Source organism: Belonocnema kinseyi, chromosome 2 (assembly GCF_010883055.1).
Source record: "Belonocnema kinseyi isolate 2016_QV_RU_SX_M_011 chromosome 2, B_treatae_v1, whole genome shotgun sequence".
Classification (NCBI taxonomy): domain Eukaryota; kingdom Metazoa; phylum Arthropoda; class Insecta; order Hymenoptera; family Cynipidae; genus Belonocnema; species Belonocnema kinseyi.
This window is the reverse complement of record NC_046658.1, coordinates 115493219-115518820: the sequence shown is the minus strand read 5'-3', so window position 1 is coordinate 115518820 and position 25602 is coordinate 115493219. Positions and strand designations below refer to the sequence as shown.

General features: G+C 29.2%; 1 protein-coding gene across 1 annotated transcript in view; it reads left to right on the top strand.

Moving 5' to 3' along the window:
* Positions 1-25602, top strand: part of LOC117167453 (tyramine receptor 1-like) — a 365191-nt gene that overhangs the window by 316229 nt on the left and 23360 nt on the right. The window contains exon 4 of the mRNA XM_033352408.1: positions 6039-6176. Coding sequence (XP_033208299.1) covers positions 6039-6176 — 138 coding nt within the window. The remainder of the gene's footprint in view (positions 1-6038; positions 6177-25602) is intronic.

The following is a 25602-nucleotide window of genomic DNA, read 5'->3' as shown; positions in this document are numbered from 1 at the left end:
TATAATTTGGGTGTTAGACGTCATATGAACACTTTAAATTTCACGTAAATTATTGTAGAAAAATACAAATCTTTACAAAAAATGTACAATTTCTCAAAAGTCGAAATATTGGGAAACCATACTTAAAATTTTGTTGTGTATGCTTTTAGTTAATTGTAGAAATGCACAAATTAAAAAAATATATTTATAATTTTACAAAAAATACTTTTAAAATTCGCAATAACGTCTCAACTTGTACTTTACTGTCAATTGTTGTAGCATATGTAATATATAAATATATAAGTTTGTACAAGAAACTGCAAATTCAGAAAAATATTACGATTTTAACAAAAACTTTTGCTATTGTAGTAAATCAAATATCATTATTATAAATCAAATATTAATAACTAAATAATTTTCAGCTGAATTATTTGAAATGGAAAGCCTTGAATCGTTAATATTTGTGAGTGTGAAATTAAAAATTTTTTTTTACAATTTTAATGGTTATAGTTGAAACTTTTTAAGGATCTCTAAAGATTTTAAATAAATAAAAAATTTGTATCAAAATTCCTAGAAGTACTAACAATAATTTTCCGTTTGAAAAGTTAACTTAAAATAATATCAAATAATATTACAAAAATGTTTAAAAAAGAATCTGGATGATTTTTTAAAGTGATGTTTTTACTTTTGCAAGATTTTTTTAAAATTGTAGGAAAAATTTGATTTCCGAGATTATAAAATTATTATAAGTGTCCTGAAAATTTTCTTAATGATTTTTTAATAATAAATATGTAAGAAAATATTTCAAAATATTAAAAAACAAATTTCTATGTATAAATTAATGTTCCCAGCATGTAATTGTTCATAATTATATAAATTTTTTAATTTATAAACTTTTTGATTCATTATTTAATTCATAGCATTGGAAATGATAGTGTGGGTTTCTATTTTTTATCTTTTAACTGTACAAAGTATGTATAAAAGTGAACATTTACAATTTTTTAGATTAAAGGCTTTTATTTAAAACAATTTAAAGTGAAAAGTGTTCAAAGCTTCTATTTTATACGCGAAAATTTTCAAGCATTTGAATTAGCATTTTGTCAAGCTTCAATTTTTAAAGTTAAAAATTGAAATGTATTACACTTTAAGTGTTTTAGTTTGCAGTCAAGTTTTTATAACTTCAAATGAAAAAAATGTTATCTCAAGCGTGTTTCGATTTTTATTGGCAGACAAAAAGTTCTTCTTGTTCGCCCTGAAAGGATAATTATTTAGAACATTGCCATGAAATTATTTCATACAACATATGTATATGGTGTCCAATCGGTTGCTATACATTTGAAAAAAAATCAAACGTTAGATTGTTTTTAATAACGATTATTTACTATTTATTTCTTCAAATATTTTACTATTCCTTTAAAGTTTAAGCATAAGAGCTTTTTTTGTAATAGCGATTATGTACACATCTTAATTTAAAACGATCTCATTGCAATATTCTTAATATTTTTCCATTCTAGGACCTTGGGTGAAAAAGAACCACGTTTTGGTTGGAGAACCTCTTAATTCCTATAGATATTTGCGCAGTCGTCAATTATTGTAGTTCTACTTTTTGTAAAAATGTGGTACAAAGTTAAGGGCATGTGTTATTTAAAAAATTGTCGATTTTACCAGTTTTAGATTCCCCCGACTTTTTTTCTAGATTAATAAATATTTTGTCTTAAAATCATGCGAAATTATAGCGAACATGCTATGGACGTCCCCACACACTTTTTTGTAGGTTAATTCAAAAAAATTTTAATTTAGCAAAATGTTATTAATTTGCATATCGCTCAGGAAATAGTATCGATTTTTTCAGTGTTAGATTCCCCTGGCTTTTTTCCTAGGATAAGAAATATTTTGCCTTGAAAATCTGGGAAATGATAGCGAACATGCTAACGGACGTCCCCACACACTTTTTTTGTACTTTTTTATCAAAAAATTTTTGATACTGCTAACAAACTGCGTGTATGTTTCGAGATTATGTGTGTTACAATTCACCCGGGCGTTACTTCCAAACTAAACAATATTTTTGGCCGAAAACTTTGGACTTACAGATAAACATAGTAACTAATCTCCCGGAACTAACCTTGTTTGCAGGTAATCGAAAAAGTTTATTTCATACATTATTTCCAGATTATCGACAAAAAAGTTTAGCTTTCTGTACTTATTTGTAACCATTTTTCCACCAGGGATTTTAATCAGAAAAATGCACTATATCAACGTTTTGCAGTCTACTAAAAACATTTATCTCGGAAAATGTTTTTTGATAGAGTGTTGGTAGCTGCAAAACATTGTTTTAAACATACTATGAGCCTTTGAGAAAGGAAGTTTAACTGTCTGCGCTTGAGGCCATTAAGTGTTAGTTCCATCCTTTCCTTTATGTAAATATTAACGATGTTTTCTCTTATACCTAAGTAGAATCTAAAAGCTTATAGGAAACAAGAGTTTGCTCTTTATCGGATAAGTTTGCGAAATTTATGCGCAAGTTTTTTTATTGACACTCAGAGTTAAATTTACGCGCATGTCAAATATATTATTTTAGTGATGAGCAATATATATTTTTATACAGAGCCTAAAATAAATATTAAACATTAATGAAGAGATTATTTATATTCATACATCCCCTATAATTCCAATGATCAAAAAGGTAAGCAGGCAAAAGATGCACCCATGCGTATCCAATGAAAATATACACCATCGATCACTAGTAGGGCGGTGCAAAAAACGAAAATGCATTGGAAATTAAGAAAAAATTATATTTATAGGTTCCGCGAGTCCCAAAAGATTTGACACGTATTTTTCACAAGAAACGATGATGATTTAGTAAAATTTATTCAGAATCCTCAACATTAGGTAAAGCTAGTTGAAACTCAACATGTCAATAATTGCTTACAATAAATAAAAACTACATAAATTTTGTAAACAATTTCTTGTTGATTAAGCTATTCATTATTGTTCACACAATTTTTCATCATTTACATAATTTATTATTGATTTTTTAATTTTTCCCTGCAGAAAACTCAAAGAAAAAAAATTTAGACCACCCTAATGAGCAATCGCGTGACATAAAATTTTTTCAAAGGATAACCTTAGTATTTCATTTTTGGGGGAGTTACAGGTTGGGAAATTACGATTTAAAAAAATTGAATCATATGTCGTACTTACTGATAGGACTACTTAAGAAAGAAATTCGAAATAAAAAACATCTAAAATCGGATGCAAAATGGCTTGAATGTTTGTGATTGAATTTTGATAATCCGAAAAACTTGCACACCTATACCAACTTTTCATTTGCAAAACCCATTTTCGATTGAACAATATCTTCTGCTCGTTCTTTGGATTTGAAAATCTGAAATTTAAAAAAATTTCCTATCAGCTTAAAACTTGTGGATTTTTTTTATACACACAGTTATTACTGGAGGATACTAATCTCTTATTAGAAAATCAAAATTAACTTGTTTTATTAGAAATTTTATGAATCTGTGCAAAACTTGTTTTATGGATTAAATTAATTGTACACTTTATCGCAAGAAATAGAATACGCTGAACCTGAAATCTTTGCAACCTGAACCAAAGAAACACGCTGTACATATTTTTTCATTACTTTTTTTTCGTGATGTTTAAAACATTTAAAACCGTGAAGAACTCAAAAATCCTAAAATTCCTGAATAACGAACCAATTCTTTTTCTGAAAAAGCAGAATAGGAACAATTGTTTTTGGTTCGAGCTAAAGAAATTTTATGTTCGACACATTTAACTTTATCTAAAATATGTGTATTTTACGCGATACAAAAACTGGCTTCCTGCCCATTTAAAAACATTCTAAATTGCGCAAAAACATTGCATTCCAATTTTTATTTTATATTAGTGTTCACTAGTAACAAACATGCATATAATACATTTTCAAGAAACTTTTTAATAATAGGCATTTTCTTTTACTTTTCAAAAATTTAAATTTTCAATTATAAAGAACAAAGAGAAGATAATAATCGATTCAAAAATGCTTTTCAGGAAAAAGTTTAGTACAGATTAATAGTATATGATATTTTTCATAAAGCTAAGCTGTGATCAGCCTTAGGTTAAGAAAAATTTACTCTTAAAATTTATAACGTGTGCTATTGATAGAGTAGTACTTTCAAATTTTTTAAAATAATACTTATAACGATATTTTGTTTCTTTTAGAGTTCTTTTATAATTTAAAGATTTTAATCAATAACATCTAATACCAACTATACCTAAATTTAAAATCTCATTTTTTTCATTTCACTTGTACACGTAAGAAAAACATCTTTCCTTTCTTTTTTGATTTTCAAGATAATTCTGTGAAATAAACAGTTTTCTATTTCCTAGTTGTGATGTAGATTTATAATAAGTCCCAGTTTCATTTACTGGTATGATTGTGAAAGGCCTAAGACCAGAACTCAAATTGACTTTAAATTATTACAAAAACGATGGAATATTTTTGCGGTTTTTCTGACGTAATTCTTGATCTGTTTCTTTAGAAATTATGTGAAAAATTAAGAAAAGAAACAAACTATCGTCTTAAAGGATAGTTGTGCAATAAAGTTTAATTTTAGTTTTTTTATCGAAAGCCAGTATTTTTATTAGAACAAGACTCGCTCTTGCTGCGTGTTATAACAAGTGTGATTTTAGGTAAGTTCAAATATCCTTTTATCTAATTAATATATTTTCTCTTATTAATATTGGTTACGTGCCTTATGATAACTAACGCATTCGCATAATTTAAATTTTAATCGTGAATAAAAATTGACTCCAATCAAATATCATGTTAAATGATCAAAATGGATTTTTTCTATATCTACTTTAATTGGTTAAGCCCTTTGTGAAAATAAGAATTGAGTTTTAAATACGATTACAAGCATTTTTAATTTTCAATTTGGCTTAAAGTGACGATTAGCAGGACATTTAACTTATAAGGTACAATGAGAAAAAGGCATTATAAATTTTTCACCCTTTGCAGAGGGCAATTTATGACTTTTAAGGGTAGTATCTTAAATTAAATTAGAGTAGAATTATTTTCAGTGATGCCCGTGTACAGTAAGTTCATTGCCATAAAAATTGCTTTTACGTAAGTCATGTGTCATTTTTACAACAAATAAATAAAACGTTTTTGGGTGAAAAAGCCTTTGACCAGGGTTTAAAATTTTTTAATTGAGAAAGAATTGCGCAATTATTTGCATATCAAATGAAAGAAAATAGAGGAATGATACAATCGACATAATTTTATTATTTCGACTACTTTTTCGCTCATTAGGGCGAAGCAAAAAAAAGAAAATTTTATGATAGGGTTTGGAGGAAAGGGGTGGTAAAAGTTGACATTGCCCTTTAAAAAAACTCTACTCAGGCCTTTTTGATCAAGCAATATCTTCATACAATTGCACGTGAGACTACTAACCAAAAGACCTTGAATTTTGGCAATAATTCGAAAAGTTCACATACTTAGCTGAAAATTGTGATTCAGGGTTTTTTGGGTTCACTGATTACGAATCTCCAGTGAAAATTTTTAACTCAAAAATGGCGGAACTGATGTGTTTGAATTTAGAATTTTGACTCTAGATTCGCAAAAAGCGGCCCGGAAAACCGCAAAGGAACCATTTTAACCTTATCATGTGGACTTTTTGATGTTTGGCTAAGGTCGTCTGGTGCATAGTGAGACGCCCGACTGTATGAAACGATTAGTTGATCATGAAAACCTTTCGGGGCTTCTTATTGTGGAAGAGGGATTGGCGAATTTTAAGCACCCCTCCCAAATCAAGCGTATTTAGCGTTTTTTTTTCTTTCTAATATGATAATCATCTATGGCGTTAACATGAACCTGATACGTATAGGGGCAACTTTTGGATGCCTAAGCGCCCCCGGATCCTTTCTTGGAAAATTGTCTTTAGTATTTTTCTTTACATGCCATTTAGAATCATTAGAGCATGAATCAGGGCTCACAAATTTTAGAGAATAAGCTACAAATTTGTTATAAATCATGACTGAAGTTTTTAACTTAATTGTAGGTTGGCAACACGCTGGTGATCGCCGCAGTAATTACGACGAGACGACTGCGGTCCGTCACTAATTGTTTCGTGTCCAGCCTGGCAGCTGCGGATTTATTGGTTGGTCTGGCAGTGATGCCACCAGCCGTACTATTGCAAGTACGTATATATGCTCTCCTGTACCGCTAATTAACAATTACCTATCCGGCGCGCCACATCATGAACTTAAGGTCTACCCATAAATTCAATGGCACTTAAGTTGTCATTCACACCAGCATTCCCGAACTGTAATTAGGAGAGTATCTTAATGGAAACGCTTTCTATTAATCAATATTTACTTACTTACATTTTGATTTACGAAGAAACAAAATATCACAATTTCTTTCCCTGAAATAATTGACTAACAATTAATTCTTAAAACGGAAGTACCCATCATAAAGGTTTAGTATGGCACTAATATTTTTTTACATATTCTTCAGCCAGCTATGATTTTTACTTTCCCCTACCTCTCTCTTAATCAGATCCATCTAAATAATCTCATCATAATGACCCTCTTAACCACTCTCATATATTATCTTTTTATTCCTTCTTCACCCTATCTTGAAAATACCACCTCCTGGATTAACGTCGATTGCCACCAAACTTTCATAACTTTTTTATTTTCACTGCCGTCTTTCCTCCAACTTACACCTCCTTACCCAATACATTCTTCAATATATCAATCTTTATGTTTATCATGTGCCCCTTTTTACCCACTTTCTCCTAACCATTTTGTCAAATTTACAATGTTTTACTTTTTTAGAAAATCACCCCTTCTCATCAAAGCCACTTACACCATCCTTCTCAGCTCTCTAAAACTGTCTTATACTTTAGTTTAGCCAACTGAACTGTGTCGCAAGTGCACTTACTAAAATTTCTAACATTACATCGTTCGTAGGTTATTACTTACAAGGGGGTAGAAACTTAGACAACTTTAAATAACATAGTTTTTTTACGTTTAGGTTTGTACCCATGTAGAAAATTTATTAATAATTTATATACAATGGATATAATAGCATGGTCTTCTTCATTTTATATAAACTATATAGCATAACTTTTTCACCTGGACAGCTATTTAGAGCAGTGCCATCTTTATAATAGAGACCAGAAAAGGCCATGGGCCAAGGGTAAGAAGTTTGTAGGGCCTGCATGGTGACTCAGATTTTTTCCGGTACTACTCATTTCGCTTTTTGGACGAGTCCTTAATTTCCTAAACGTGGCTCTGAATCTGCCCATCGAAAAACCTCGATGTGCAAAGTTTCAAGAACATACAAAATCCATGCAAATGTATTTGAGAACATTTCTATCTTTACCAAACGCTATCACCATCACTGAAACGTACACTATGGCGTTATTGCGATAACAGTTTCTATTTAATAAAAATATTTTATCATATTTAATAATTTCTTTATCATTGTTAAATGCAATGTTCCAGATTCATGCTAAATTAAGTGAAAAATGCTTAAAAAGTAGTTATTTAATAAAAATGCACACCCCTAAATTGAAAACCCTTTAGGATGAATAGATTTAAACATTCCACAACTTGTTGTAAATTATTTAATTGTGAATTAGCAGATCCAATTCTAAACATTCACGTTATTAAGGAATGTAAAATAGTTAATTAAAAAGGGAAATAAAAAAGTCGTAAAATGCAAATTAAATATTGACAATAAATTCGTAATCATGTGAACTAACGCATTGAATAATATGTGATCGAGTTGATCTATATGATACTAATATATGAAATTCAATACAAGTTAAAATTATTTTGAATTTGATAATATTTATAATTTTTTCTGAAAAACAATCTTCTCCTTTCGTTCCATTATCATCAGAGAATAACAGAATTATTAAATTAAATTTGTTCTGAAATAGGGTCTTCTCCTTCCGCTCTGCTGGAGATCTACCCACAGAACTTCCGATTGCCGGTGGCGTGCTTTCTATTATTTTCGGATTATAATACAGATTCCTCCAGAATTTTACTTGTAATATTTTAATATATAGCACCATCTAGTCTGTAAAGACGTTAAGACATTCAGTTATGTTCTTATGATAATACAGATTCCTTGAAGAATATTGATTATGTTCTCAAACGATTGGTAATTTTTTCGCAAATAAGTATATAAATTAATTGTATCGATAAACAATGCATAATATAATTATATTCAATTCTTTCAATAATTTCCATAAATTCCGTATTTTTACAAGAATAACCATACGTATTTACAAATTACCAAATATTATTATCTTACGGAATTTTTGTAACATTAGTCTTGTACAAGTTGAAAATTTATAAACATTATAAAATGCGGAAATGATGATTATCATATTAGATGAAAATGATTGCATTTAGGACGTCAATTGTATTTTACTTTGTTTTCCCTTAAACAAATTTCTACGTTTTAGTTAATATATCTGGCTTCCCTTATGCGCGAAACTATGTGAAAGATAGAACTTAAATGGGTGGAAAGTCTAAAAATTTGTATTTCAAAGTAATAAATCTTGAACAATAATGTAGACTTCCAAATTCGATCTTGTAAAATACAAAAAATCAAGCAAACAAGAAAACAATTATGAAGCAATCAACACCCAATGATAAACTTGTTTTCGACGCGTAAGTCCCACCGTGTATGGTGTCAACCCAGGCGGAAAAATTATATATAGTCAGAAGTATTATTTATAAATACTTTCACTATGTATAAGCTATATATAATTTTATCGGCCTGAGGATATACGTACAAATATTTTTTGATAAAGCACAAAGTCGATAGTTCATTTCATAAATAGTTAAACACAAATTTCAGTTCCTAGTTATTTTGTGGCGAATAATTAAAAAAGAATATTAAATTAAAATCTTGACCAGATTTGATTGCACTTTTGCAATAAAATATACCTGAGATTTTACCGATCGCTGTATATATTTAAATATAATTATTTCAGCAAATAAGTTTTTGTTATCTAACTTAAAAAATTATACGAAGGAACATCAGAATAATTAACTAATTGATACATTACAATAACCTATATTATAAGAAATATTTTAGACCAGTCAAGGATGAGACCCACATATCAGGAACACGGTACTGTCTGGTAGACCACATATCTTAAATCAACATACAGCCCAGTTATGTTTGAGAGAGACACCTTGTGTTTTAAATACCTAGAAGGTATTGAGACAGAAATATGAAATTGTGACTTTACCGTGGATGTACGGTCTCACAGACCGCCTATGAGCTTTCAGTTGATATTACTTTATGATCCCACGCAGTATCACACTTTGACCAGCCAGCTTGGCGAAAGCACAATTAAGAATTGAGCTACTAATAATGGCAACCTCGACGATAGCCAAGTAGGGGGGGGGGCATGTCTCAGAAACATGCTGCGGTCTGTGAGACCACACATAAATACTTAAAGGTCAATGAATTTGTCAATAGCAATGTTCCAGTTTCTATTGATAAGATCTGCCTTCTTGCTAAAATTCTCAATGATAGACTATTATTCTTCCCAATTTTAAATAATATTTAAGAAAAATTAGTCAGTTTAACCATTTTTGGGTTCTGTTCTTACGATCTGACAATATTTTGATCATAAATTTTGTTTTAGAAAGTAGCTTACCTGCTACATATACATTAATAAAATTTTTTTAATGAATTCCTTTATCAAATTTAAAAATACGTCTTCAGAATAACCTGTTATATATTATTAATTCTATAATCGCATTAGAAGTTTTTTTACTAAGTCTAAAATAATTTATTTTATATTCTTGAATTACGTACTTAGATTGGACTTCACCTTATTTTAACAAACTGAGTCGTGGCTTTTAGTTTTGTATCCAATTATATTTAATGAATCTCTACTTTTCTCTTTGTCGATTATATAAATGAGAGATATGCACAGAAACTTTCAACAAAGGTCGTTGTATAGAATAAGAGTTTCTTTGTGCTTTCACGTACTTATCCTGTTGTGGAATTTTTTTCTCTTACAACAAATCGAAGGCTTATAAGTGCATTTTTTGTTTTGTTGCAATTTGATTTTGCACTTTTCAATGCATTTTTCAAAGATAAACACAATAATAGTATATCGATGGGTTCCATGAAGAATAGGCTCTCTTTTCGTTACCGTTAAGAATTAGGCTAACTTCGTTTTGTATGAAATTTAGTAAACACGTAAAAGTGTTAAAATAAATAAAAATCTTTCAAAATTTCTTTTTTTGAAAGTTACAAAAGCCTAAATTACATTATAAACTGTGATACAAAATGCTGGAGTTTTGAATTCGTTGGGAATGTTTTTAAAAATAATGCGTTATTTATTACTTCTGAAAAATTAGCTGAACAGTATAAAATAAATAGTAAATAGTATAAAAAATAAGCGTTTTGTGTTTTGAGATAAGAAAATGCTGAATAAGCTATATAGTGTGAGAGATTCTAAAAAAAAGCTCGAATTTCCTCCACCTTTCCTGTAAAAAGATGCTTGATAAAAGCTTGTAGAAAGATGAATGATAATTTGTTCTTTAAATTATTGTTAAATATCGTTAAAAAATATATATTACTCTTAACATTCGTTAATTGTGTAGTTAATTCTAGAAAAGAAAAAAACTTGTCCCTTAGGGAATAGAAGTGATTCATGTTGAAAAAGTTTGAAAAACTAGTATTTAGCATAAATCTTACACAAAATTGTTATTTTGGAATTTTTTGACAGAATTCTCCAGGCATAATATATGGGGACTCTAGTAATGAATATTAAAATTTACTGAGTGGAAGTGTTTCCTAACCATTACTTGATGAGTGACTAAATTCATAAAAAATGTATAACCATTACGTCTCTTTTCACTATTTTAAAATTTTGTAAACCACCCTAATGTCTATTATGTACGGACCATCAATAAAATTATTTATTAACTACATGATGCAAAATTTACTAATAATTACAGAAGCAGGTGTCATTCTCCTTATTTTGAAATTTATTTTTCCGTGCGGAAGGAGGAAATATTTTTACATATTCCTCACATATGTGGATAAATAGCATCCTATATCACTTCAAATCCTTGAAAACAGAATTACGAAAAATGCATGCGCATCCAGTTGTCATTTTTCTGTCTTCTTGTGAAATATAGACTAATTGATTTATTATTCTTATTTGTAAATATGTTTGATATATTATTATAATAACTTCAATCCCGATTCAAAAGGCTTCGACTTGATTTCAACTTGGTTATGTCTGGAGGTCGCCTCCAGACATTAATGTCTGGCTGCGTCTCAAAACTGAGTCGAGACATAGGCCTTCGTCTTACTTTTATGGCCACGACGAACCATAAACAAAGATTAGCTTTTATGACTGTTAAAAATAACCTTTTTGTTAGGGCAGGTATACGCTCCAAGTTATAAATCGCACGTGTTGGAGTCATAAAAATACGACTCAAGAGCTAAATTAATGTCTTCAAGACATAGACACTTGTCTCCAAGACATAAATTGAAGTCTGGCTTCGTGTCAAAACTGATACATGCTCAAGTCGAACTTTTCGACTTCAGCATGTCTTGATTGGGGGCAGTTCAAGTCGTGCTCAAGTCAGAACATTTTTATTCGGGGTAGCACCCATTTTCCAGCTTTCTTGTTACTAGATTTATTCCTAAATAAAGTGAAAGAACGTAAAACAATTTTCACTAATAAGGAATAGTATAATAGAAAATGTGTATTAAATAGAAACATAAAGAACCTTTTATTTTTCATTTACTGATTAACAAGGAATTAATTAATTTTTTTTTAATTATGAATAAATTTTAAATTATATTCTAGATCTCTTGAAAATCGATTCAAATCTCATAAAATACCCTAAAATACTTTAAAGTTTATAGAATTTCTATAAATTATGAAGACAAGTCATAAGAGTTCTAGGAATATTTTCAAACTTTCAAAATTTTTTAAATTCTTTAATGTCTTTTGAAATTCCTTGCAACTTTTAAAAACTCATAAAAGTTCCTGTGAATCTTTCACAATAGCTTTAAAAGATTTAGAATTCTTCGAAATCCTATTAAATTACTTGAATTCATTCGAAACTTCTTCCTAGTCTTCTAAAAAAAACATAAAATGTTCAAACTCCTCTTGAATCTTTTGAAATTTTTCAAAAATCTTAAAAATCGAAAAGAATTGAAATAAATACTTCAAAATATTACAAAACTGTCATTATTTTGTCAATCAACCCTTTTAGGATGAATTAAATACAAACTTTCAAAAAATTTTAAAATCAATTGAATTTAAGTGAACTTTAAAAATTCAAGGGAATTCCAAAGAATTAAAAGAATTCAGGATAAAATAATAAAAATTCAGAGTGAATTTATAAAAATAATTATTTTAAATTACTTACAACCTTAGAAACCCCACAAAATACATTATTTTTCTTTAATAAATTCTTTGAAATCCACTAAATTTACTGATTTTTATAACTTTCATAAGTAAAATGAATCAAAACATACTCTTTAACTTACCAATTAAATAATAAATTATGTATGGTATTTAGAGTTTGCGTTTTTTTTAACCAGATACTAAAAAATTTAACGTTAAATGTTGGTTTTTGAGCTTTCATCTTTTCAACGTGATTTTTAATAATTCTTTTACGCCTTACTCTTGCCGCCTTAGGTCATTTTCCTCTTTTTAAAACTTTTTATGTTCTTTTAAAAGTTTCGCGGGTGGATTCGATTTTCAAATTTTCTTTTTATCCATTCCCCTATTTATTTATTTCCTAAAAACAGAAAAACGGCAAAAAAATGATAAAATTAATAGAAAAACACCATTTCCAAGAAAAAGAAATTAAGTTTATACTCTTGATTTACTTTTAAAATAAGCACGATTTCCACAAAAAATTTATAATAAATTAGTGTTAACTGCATAGGATAAAACTTTATTTTTTTATTATTTCAAGCAAAAATGATGTTATCCTATGTGTTTTTATGATTTAATTAAATTGCTTTATTAAAATGAAAAAAAATGTATCCAAATACAGTTATGGTGAAAAATCAATTTTTCCCACGTGATAAAGAATATTATGTTTCGCCCCATGCATATTGGTATAATTGTTTTGCCCTCGGCGTGCAGTAATCTTGTTAGCTGACGCCATAGCATGAAACGGCGGTCACATCGATGGATGTTTCGTCGATTGAAAATAACACGAAAAGCGTTCCTAAAGTTTCAGAGTAAAGTGAATTGAAAAATCCTTTGGCAAATCATTTTCCAAATTGTAATGTTTTATTCAGTAACTTCAGTTCTGAAATATAAAAGTTATTTCGAGTTATGTCGATGGATACTTAAAAAAAGTGTGCAAAGTTTTGTTGGCCGTTTATTTTATATTTATAAGGCAAGCTCCTATTTTGACACTTAAAACCAACGTTAAAGCCGGACCTAAAATGTATTCCTAGTTGTCAAACGACGACAGTTTATGTATGGACGCAAACCTAAACATATTTTCGAATAAACTCATATTTTTATTTATATGTAGTGTACATTACATTAAAATTAAAACAATAATGATAAAGGCTGTGCTTTTGGAGTCTAGCTTTAGGACTCTTAAGGATATATTTTAATCTATTTCATCATTTATTTCCTACGTGACTCCAAAATTTACTTCTGGCGTGTGTGGACATCTGTTAAAGCGATTTTTCGGGTACATAATATTTGATCACTGTGACTTACAATAAGATAACATGTAATTTTTATTATGGAAGTTGTTATCAGGTACTAAATGAAGATGTTGATAAATCAGTCTCGACCTTGTATTTATGTTAGATCACTCAATCAGTCGTCGATTGGAAAGGTCAGTTACAATAAAAACAGACAAATGTTAGTTAAACGTTTCGGCCCTGAGTTTGGACCCTCTTCAGTAAATATTTTAATATAGTCAAAATCTGTAAGACAAAATCAAAAATTGTATAACATGAGAACAAATACGATAAAAAATAAACAAAAAAGGAAAAAGGGAAGTTTGAATTTTTAAGCAATAAAATAAAATAAGTTAATGGATTAAATAAAAGAAGAGAAATTACTAAAATTTAAGCATTTCATTGTGCGAAAAGTTTGTATACAAAGCAGATTAAATAACAATTAGATGATATACATTATTTAAATAACTGTGAAAGACATACCTTTACAAAAAGTTCATTCTAGATATTTTAAGTCCGAAAAACATAACATTGATGATTCAATACATAAAAAATAAATTTATGTGACATTTACAGGCATGATAAGACGTGAAATTTACAAAAATTGTTTAAAAATATTTATTTTTCATATTAATGAAAAACATTATTCCAGGTTGAAAAGATTCTAAAGACACAACCAGTCACCAACCTGGCTCAACGTCTACAGAGAAAACAAACAATGAAAATGAAAGCTGAAAAGGCAATCAGATAATGAAATCTATTCATAAGTAATTCCAAATGCAATTAAAACCAGCAAAAAAACGGAAAAATTAAAAAAGAATTAAATTTTATTTGAAATAGTTTTATAGATTTCCGGGAAATTATTCTTTTCATAGCGTAAATTAAAAGCAACATTTTTATGTTTATTGATAAAGTAATTTTTAATAACTTTGGGACGAGGTTTGTTTTTCTCATAAGTTAAAATTTGTGTAATGTCAAAGTCGAATTGGTGACCGGTATCTAAAAAACGTTCAGTAAGAGCTGTATGATTGTTGTTATTGAAATTGGTTATTGAATATTTATGTTCCCTATTTCTAGTTTCTAATTTTCTTCCCGTTTCACCAACGTAGACTGCAATTCAATTTAAGCAGTTGCATTTATGTACCGAGCCCGTCCATTTGTATTTTGGAAGTGGATCCTTTAGGTTGGAGAAAAACTTTTCAGAGGTTTTGCTGTTTACCAAATTTCACAATAACACAACTAGTAGTTTTGTTAATATAGTCCATCGATACCAAAGTTTCCTGTCTGTAAAGGATTACCCATATAACACGTGTAGTATGCTTGCTTAGTGCTGTATTTAGTTCCAAGTATTTTTATTTTCATTTAACACCTCTGCTCTTCATTTAAATGGGAGCTGTAAAAAGTTTTGATGCAAACAGCATAGCTGAGTTGAACCATGCTTTTGTTTAAAAAAATGATTTTCCCCTCGTAGATTCATAAGCATTCTATAACGAGAAACTGGTGAGAACAATTGCAGCTATACAACTGTCACGCTTTGTGTCCACCACAAAAGATCAGCAAGTGAGAATGCAAATCAGTCAACACTAGTGCATTACAGGAAATGTCTCTCGTCTAACTCGATGCAACAAAAAGGTGCATTCAGTCGAAACATAATTATGAAACAATAATCTGAGTAATTAGATTCATTAGAGAAAGTACCTTCATACAGAAAAAGATAAGTAGGAGAAAATCCTTAACACAGTTTCAAGAAATTAATTAAGTAAATGAAAAATTATGGTAATAAAAAGAAATGTAAGACAACAGAAATCTAAAGCATCTATTATAAGAAAAAAGGCTTCTCAGACTAGAAGATTTTTTATAGGGAAATTGTATACTACTTTTAATACTATATCTCTATTTTAACATTTAAACCTCACTATTTTATTCTTTCTCTGGTATTTTTTTTTATTTATCAGAATCATTGACTTTTCACATGGTTTCATGATTGTATCTTGCTCCATCTTGTAAAAATTTTGTTAATTATTATTCCTTTCTACCTGGTTTACCACAAATTTCCCCCCTATCCGCATCTTCTATAATTTATATTTCAATTTTATTATTTTATCACATATGACTTTGAATAATACTATACTTTAAAATTCTGCTTCATAATTATTGTGCTATCCCGAGTAAAAATGCTTCGACTTGAGTTCGACTTGGTTATGTCTTGAGTTCGTCTCCAAGACATCGATGTCTGGCCGCGTCTCAAAAATGAGTCGAGACATAGGCCTTCCTCTTACTTTTATGGCCATGACAGGTAAAACGACGTTTAATTGTCTTAAGTCGAGCCTTGTCTTGGCTAAGACGACGTTTACTTGACTTAAGATGAGCCTTGTCTTGACTGAGATTATCGAACCTTTTTTGGCTCATAAATGAGATTAAAATTGATGACTGAAAAATTTGTAGTTATTAAATTAGTTATTTTTAATTTAAAAATTCGGAATCGGTGGGTCTGAGCGAGTATAAGCCTTAAAAATTTTCTTCAAAAAAATAAAAATTGTAACTTTCTAGAAGGATCTCCTAAGCTGTTAGAAATACGTAAAAACAAACAACATTTTCGGTTTCATCGACAAACAAGTATAATACAAATAATAATCTGTAAATAAGTTGATTTAATATGTATATTGCATAAAAATATACCAGATTTTTTAAGCATTAAGAAAGATTTGCTTTTATGACTGTTAGAAAAGACCTTTTTTTATGGCAGGTATACGCTCAAAGTTAAAAACCACACGTTTTGAAGTCATAAAAATACGACTCAAGGGATAAATTTATGTCTTCAAGACATAAAAACTTGTCTGCAAGCCATAAATTGAAGTGTGGCTCCGTTTCAAAACTGAGGCATGCTCAAGTCGACCTTTTCGACTTCAGCATGTCTTGATTGGGGGAAATTCAAGTCGAACTCAAGTCGAAGCATTTTTATTAGGGATCGCTTTATTCGAAAATTCGGTACTTTTTTATCACATATCCCTAAACGGACAATTTTATTTTATCACCTATTTAAATATCACTTCGTAACCCCTTCCCCTGTTAAAAATACAATTTGTTTTTATTAATTTTATTACTTCCTTGTCCATTTAAGCTTATTTTTGTTTACAAAAATCGCGTCCTCTTCGTCTGTGAATTTTCGCAAATCTGTTCGTTCTGTTATTTCTTTATTTTTAACAATTCCATCACTTTTTATTCCGTTTCATTATTTTTCGTTTCATTCCTTTTATCAGTAATTCTATGCTTCTTCATTACAATTCAGCCCTCTATACTCTCTGTATTCCATTTTTCTTTTATTTCGAATGTATTATGTTACTTTTATTCTGTTCTAAAAATTCAATCCCTTTTTACCCTGTTTATGTTTTTTTACCAAGCTCCTTTTTCCAAAAAGACTATCACGCTCTCTTTTCTTCTTAATTCTTCATTTAATTAAATTTTTTGGATTTATACTACTTCTCTCTCAAACAATAGTGCTCAACAATAGTGCTCAAACAATAATGCTCGTCTCTGCTTTTATCACTATTTTATCCGTAATTGAATTAAATTTTTTTATTATTATTTTTTATTTTCAGTCCACTGTATCAGTTTAGAGTTATGCAAGTAAAAAAGCCGTATTGGGATTCCGGTTAAAGTTCTAATAAAGTACTGGGTATTAGACAAATATTACTTAAGCAGCAGCTTATCTTAAGGAGGGAATGAGGGACAAGAAATTTCCAAAAATTTTGTTGTTGTTTCGTTGTTGTAAAATATTAAAAAATATTATGTCAAGATTTTGAGTCGATGAAGTAGAACTCTTGAAGTTATAGATTTAAAGCCGACCCTCCTCATAGACCGCAGCTGCGCTTGAAAATATAAGAGCGTACCAGAAGACAATCAAAAATACTATATAATAATAGAATTTTTATTCGTTTTCACTACACTTTCTACATTTGTGAAGTGTGCACAGTGTAATGGAAAAAAGAAGGAGCTGAAATCGTTAAAAAATTAATTTTTTTCCTTTACTTTTTCAATGTTTAAAACCTTAAACGAGTTTTTTTCGAAACCACTTTTTAAAAGTCCGTTCCAGCGATTTTACAAAAACTACTGAACCAATCCTTTTCAAACCCAATAAAGTTTTTCTGTATATAAAAATCCTCCGCATAACGATATTTTTGTTTACATTTTTTTATATTAACGTTGTTTTTTTTTACTGAAAAAAATGACTAAATTTTTCGTACAAAATCGCATATTTTACTTCAAATGATCAACAAAATAAAAAAATGAAAATTTTATGAAAAACATTGTTGGGGCGAGGAGAAACTTAGGATGTTTTCTCTATAAATGGTTTAATTATAATAACATACAAATTATTTTTAATATATTTACCAACAATCTGAATGTTTTCTTTAGAGGTGAAAAGAAGGAGAGACCTTCAAATCTACACAAGGAAAATTGCCCTCGAAGAAAATTTAGACACAAAGTATAATGCTAACTTTTTGGGTTATGATAAGATACAGAGATGGAAAGAAATGTATATATAGAGAAATTTAGAAATAATTAAATTAATTTAGAAATAAATACCTAATTCTACAAATGCCTGCAGAATATAAACTTTCACAGTTTATCGTTACGTGTATCCATAAGTTCTCAAAATAAGCACATCTTGAAAGAAGGAAATATCTCGGAAGAGATTACTTTTTAATTAAAAATAAATCCGAAAGTTGAATCGCAGTTCGATCCAACAATTTTTTAATATTCATAAAGCGACTTGACAGAAAATCGCTCTTCAGACAAAAGTAATTAATTTTCATATGTTCCTCTCTAATTCAATCAAGGAAGCTTGATATTTTAACACTCTGCACTTCGTCTCTCGCTAAAGTTCGAGTCAACTGGAATAGTAATTAACGTGTTTAAGTACGACGTGAAAATTAGGCCCAGGACGAATCGTGTAAGCCAATTCACGATCGGAAATTGAAAATGTTCAGTTAAGTGAATGTTTCTTGCGTTATAAATCAGGACACCAGATTAGTTTTATTTGAAAAGAAAACTATGATCAAAATATACATAAAGCTTGAACCGTTTCTCTTTTAACATTCCAGTTTTTAATTTACATACATTACTTAAACACACATTTTTTCTCGTTTTTTCAGAAAATTATTTGACCAGCAATCAGCAAAAATTTAACATCAGAACTTAATTAATTAAATTTTTTATATAAATTTTTTAATTTTAGAATAAAAATTCTCAAAGTTTCTCTGCAACGAAAACAGCTTTTTTAAGGATGAACATGAACCCAGATATTTTTGTCAATATATTTTCGTCACAGATATATGTTAAAGTAATATTTAATTATGACTTGTCACATAAAACCTTCTTTTTCATTATTCGCAAATTTAATAAGCATTTAATTAGCATATTTAATAAGTTTAGCTCTTATAGATAGCCTTCGGTTTTTCACAGAATAGACTGAAGATTGCTTTTTACTAATAATTCAATATTTCAACATACAGATTTTATTTTTTTTAAGTGCCGTTAAAAAACTAAAAAAAAATTTAGCCCTAAAAAGTAGCTTAATCATTTATTTGTTTAGAAAATTATTTAAACAAACAACTGTGTACCTGGTTGTAAATTATGGATGTGGGAAGATATTGTGGAGATACTAATATTTGATATAGTTGAAAAGAAGTCTATACGTTAAAACAGGCTGAATTATACATTTATTTATTCAATTTGCTTAAACCATGAAATATTATTTCCGGAAAATAAAATCATGACAAAGATTGTCACTAAAAATTAATTTTTAGTACTTTTTCAGAAAAATGGACGAAAATATTATTGAAAAACAATGTTTGAGTTTGTTTATCCTTGAGAAAATGGGTTTGCTTATTGATTTGTTTATAACAAATAAATGTGGAAAAACATTTGGTGACAAATATGATTGAGCATGTCTATAAATAATCTACACTGATTAAAAAAAATAGGCGGCAACTGCAGTTTGCTCGAAAGAGGTAACTTGAATTTTCGAGAACATATTTTTTTTTTTTGGAAACGGAAAAACTTTTAGAATTATGTTTAGAAAATATCAGAAAACAAATTTTGCTCTGCGCTTCGTGGTTAACTATAGAACCATTTAAACATGATTTTTTATATATTTCTTTCTTATTTTGCTGTGTTGCCTTTAATATCTTGAAATTAGTTGTAGAATGTCTGATCGTAGAGTGAATTAAATTTTTTGTTGAATAAAATAAAAATTAGGAGATTTTTATCAATCTATAACTAACTTTCAACCCGTTTACTTATTAATGTTTTGTAAATAAAACTTGATCTTTTAAATAAATTGTTAGTTTTTAGAATTTTGCAATCATTAAGCAATTTTTTGTATTAAAATACACGTCCGAACATTGTACTAAGTTGAACATGAAGAACGTGTATTAGTCTATTATATTATCTATTTCCATTCTGTTAAAACCAAAATCTGTTTCCTTCTATCAATTTTTATCCTATTAATTTAAATTAATTGTAACTGAGTTAATCCATGTCTACCCTATTATTTTCTGAATCGATCCCGTCTGTCCATTTTTAATTATTTTTTCTTTTCTAAGAAGGTAATTTGCTGGAACAAACATTTATTTCATTCTTCTGTTTTTAGAGTGCTATCTATTCATGAGATTGCGATTCGTTCATGGAACGAATGACCAAGAAAAATACGATTAAAAGGAAGAGAATCACGGTGTGGTTCGACTGGTTTTAACCCAGAAGGTCTTGCATCTCTCAAATGTTTTCTGTTTAAACTTTTAGGATTCCTCACTATCAGTTTGAGCCTAAATAGAAAAAAACATCGCTTGGTCTTACTTGAGATCACTCAATTTATTATTTTTCTAAAGAGGTTAATTAACATATTTTCATGAAAATAAGTTAAACGGGGAATTTTAATGGCTGAAACCATTAATTTTCGCATCCAAAAAAGTGCCTCAGGGGATTAATACCTTACAACTACTTAAAGAACATTTAATAATTTTGAAGGATAATTAAAATAGTGGGAAAACATTAGTTGTTAATAATTGCTTCTTTTCAGTCATCTCAAGTCTCAAGTAACTAAATAATAAAATAAGTTTTAACAATTTTATGTCAACACAAAGAAAAAATCGACTGAAATATGGTCCCGAGAAGTAGATTTTTTGGGAATAATAAGAAAAATTTGGTTTCTGTGCGATAAATCATTTCCAAAACATTGTGAATACAATTTATGGTTAAAAATGAAAAAATTATTATTTTAACATTGCGAGTAAAAGCTGCCACTAAATAAATTTACTGGGACTCAATTTTAAACAAATGCACAAAATCAATGCTCTAGCTCTAATGTCACAGAATGTATGTATAATTTTCTGAAAATCACCCTTTTTATAAAATTTCGTTGAACAGGATTTTTTTTAATTTCTCGTTTCCAAAGGGTGTGACATGTATAATAATTCAAATATCAAATTTACGAGAAATACGAGAATATAATAGCCTTCAATTATTCTAAACTTTGAATCATATTTTCAGAATGTTATTAGTTAACCTTTTTTCATGTCTTATATTTTAGAAACGTAATAATTAAAAAGGTATGTTCAACAATACTTCAATTTATAAAGTACTTGGGACTTGGGATAGACTGCAAAGAAAATAATTTTTAAAACACTAATTTTTTTCTATTTTTTCACAGTTTTTCAAGAATATTAAAGGTTTTGAGTTCTCACTGTGAATAAGGTTTGATTGATGCAAAAATATTTGATTCTCTCAACTAAATTTTTTGGTTGTTATAAAAGCAACAAAATCGTTTTGTTGAGACAACCAACTTATTTTGTTGGAGTGTTTGGTTAAAATAACGGAAAAGTTTGGTTAGCACAAACATTTTTTTTTGGGTTGGACAAACTTATTTGGTTGAGACTTAACAAAATAAAGTTGTTAAAGTAAGACATTTTTTTCAAGTAATAGCTAATCTGTTACAGGAAAATTGTGGTTTTTAAATAAAATATAAAATATTTCGTATATGATAATTTAAATATTTTAAGATACTTCAAGTTCTATCTTAATTACTTTCAACTTCGTTTTTAGGATTTGATAGATCACATACAACAAATAATAAAATTTACAAATCATTTACTTTGAAATAGATACAGTGGGTGCCGAAAGTATTCGCCCGCCTCTTTTTTTATGACGGATTAAATTCAATTAATTTTAATTATACCAGAGCTAAAAAATGTCTCTTTAAAAGGTTGAATGCTTTTGAAACTCTGGTTAAAATAAGCCCAGGGTGAAGCCAATTTGTCTAGGTTTTACATAGATATTGCAAAAATTGTGAAAATTTCAATGTTTTCTTAAATTTTCAATATCTTCCGAAATATTCAACATTTTTCAATATTTTTGAGCTCATTTTGAAGCCTTTTTTCAACGTATCTCAGCTGCTTACGAATATAAACTGTGAACAATTTCTTTCTGAATTGCAAGAACTTGAAGTTGTAACAAAAAAGTTGGGAAAATTAAAATATTATTTTTGGTTACAAAAAATATATTTATTTAACTTCTATTCTGATTTTCCTACAGATAAGATGTTTTCAAATTTATCCAACTTTTTTATTACAAATTCAAGTTCTTGCAATTCAAAGCGAATTTTTTTTAATTTATGACTCGTAAGCTTTTCTGATACGGCCAAAAGAAAAACTTCAAAATAAGCCCAAAAACATTGAAAAATGTTGACTATTTCGGAATTTATTGGAAATTTAAGAAAACATTGAAACTTACACTATTTTTGCAATATCTACTTACAAACTAGACAAATTGGCTCCACCCTTGGCTTATCTTAAACATAATTTCGAAAACAATTAACCTTTTAAAGAGACACGCCTTTACGACAAGAGAAATGTTTGCATTTCCAGTTTTAAAACCCTAGTTGACCTTGCTTTTGCATGAAACAATTTTTCTAAAAAATTCCAAATAAAATGGTCTCTAAACACTTTTTTCTATCTCGTTATTTTCGATATTTTTGCGAAAATATTGATAAAATCTTTTAAAATATATTTGTTTATCAAAAATACAATTTCTGGGTGTCTAAAATAAAGAAGGGCATAATTTACCAGTCCCTTTTTGCTTTTCATTGCAACAAAAACCTGAATTGTTAGGAAAATAAACCTTTCAGGATTTTTTCCACATTTCTGAAAAATGTGCAAAATAACGCTGGACAGGAAAAAACTTAAGAGGTATTTTTCTAGAATTGTATAATTTATTGAGGATAAGGGACTGTACAAGTTTCAGAGTCTCAAACACCCAGGTTATGTTCTAAGGGACAGGTTTACCGAAAAGAATAGTTTTATATAAAAAATGGGTAATATTAAACGTCAAATTCGGACAGTTTTAATTTTACAATAAAAACATATGATAATAAATAACAAAATATATAATGAACAATACAATATGCAATAAATAATAAAATCGTACTCTCTGTCGTTACGGAATTTTGCGTGACTTTAACACCTTTTCCAGGTCGTGCAGGACTAACGTTACGGTATTTCCCGCAATTCTATCCCCTTATCCAGCTTAATCCTGACGAAAAATTCCGTAACCATAGGCAGTGCCTAATGAAATATATATTAATTCATATATGTATTTGTATGAGTATTTGAACTTAGAAAAGAAGATCTATTCTAATAATTTACTGGATTATTACGCAAAATATTATAAAAATATCTCTATAAATATCAATTACCGTAATTCGTGATGTATCTCGGGAAATGCCGATTGTCGTAATTCCCGGCCTACATTTTTTAAAGCATTTTAAGGATTTTGGCTGTTTTGAAAATCATACAGCAATTTTCTTAAGATACCTGAGAAAATTGCAAATTATTTCTTCATTAAAAAAAAATTGGTTTAAAAATTAATTTAAATTCTAATAAAAAAATTTTAGTTAAAAAAATGATAATCGTCCAATTTTTATTTTTTCCGAATTGAATATGATAGATAGAATTTAACAATTCAGAATCTTCAAACTGTATATTTTAAAATTTTAGATTTTTTAATTTTACAACTTAACGGCATTTCATTTAGAATTGTTCACTTGAAATGTGTCAGAAGGTTCCATTTTATATGCGTAAATTATTGAGTGTTTCAATAAAAAAATTTCAAATGATAATTTAAAAACTTAAAAATTCAAAGTGGTTCCTCTTTGTGTTCTTTAATTTGAACTTCAGTTTTTATACCTTAAAAAGGAAAACTTCTTTAGATTCAACAGTTCGAATTGTTCAATCTCAAAGACCATTAACAATTTTTGTGAATCGGGGAAACGCCAGGAAATGCCCGGGAGTTTTTTTCCTGGAATAAAACGGATAACCTGCTATTCCGTCAAAAATTATGGCGATTTTTATATGTAAAGTTTGTACTAGTCAAAAATAATGCCCATACTCCCTGCTTATTGCGCATATAAACTGTAGAGGGCCGTGCGACGCGACGAAGCAGAGGGTTGCACGCTAAATGCAATGACTACACTGACTACTATTTTGATGGCTCGCTTGACTGTTCGTGATTGCTCACATTCTCTCGTTGACTGCCACTGACTGGTTCATTATTTTGGAATAGTTGAAAAGCTTTCTACTGATTTCACTTGATTTTCGGTTATTTCCAAAGATCCACTCAGATGCCATTGATTTCAGATCACATTAAAAAGTTTTATGCTTGTTACATCTGATTTCACACCGATTTACACCGCTAAAACCTCTTGCTTCGAGAGGCAATGGCCCCTCGGGTCCCATTAATCTAAAATCTGTTTGGTCGCAGCGTCAGCCATCCTAGATTTTTTTCTAAACAAACCCAACTGTTTTTTTCAGCTTTATTTTCTTTGATAGAACTATAAATAAACTCCATGGTACACTCAACAAAAATTGATCAAATAAATTTTTGTTCAAGCCAAATAAATTCCTCTGTAACTCCAACTATTGTTTAAGTAGTCGCAAACAAATTTTTGTAAGAATAAACAAAACTGCTCATCAAAATTATTTTATTGCTGAAAGATTATTTTTCTTATTTGTTTTTTTTTATGCTACGCTAAATGGTTCGTGCCAATGAATTCATCTTATTTTAATGAAAATTTGTATCGATCCCTGAAATTTTATATCATTCCCATAAATATGTATTATTATAATTCATAATTGAGACTGGTATTAAGACAAACGTAGTTTCATTGTCCCGTTTGCATATAATGCGAATTCTTTAAATATAAATCGGTGTTAAATATTTTATTGTAACTTGGATCGTTTTTTCATAAACTGAATTTGCTTATTTATAATATATTTTTTTATTTAAACTTTACGCATACGGTCTACTGAGCAGCTTTGCCGTTTTTTAACTTCTAAATTATATAGGAAGTGCCGCATATACTAGAACTTTATATTCTCGATAATTGTTTTTGTTGCACACTCGAGGCCAGACATGGTTCTTCTTTCCTTCGAGAAGCGAATCATGTTCGTTATCGAATTTTCGGCTCCAGCTGACAAAAACATCATAGCCAAGGAGTTGCAACGATTCTACCCGGAATATTCTGTTAAAATAATCGTCCTTATCATCGGCGTTCTTGGACGTGCCAAGCTTTCACTCGTTAATAGCCTGAAAAGCATCCCTGCGTGTCAACATTATGCTAAAACACTTGCGGAAAAATGCAGAAGGCGGTAGTCCTTGGATGACTGCGTGTTCTCAGGATGCACGAAACTTTCGCTTGATTGTCGTATTGATTCCTTTACAGACTGTAATCACCACAACCACGTGGTTGTGGCTGAAATTTTACCACAATTTCGCTGGGAGCGGATGCAATTTTTCAGATTAATACCCGTTTCCGGCGAAATCCTGCGTTTGTCCTCATGACC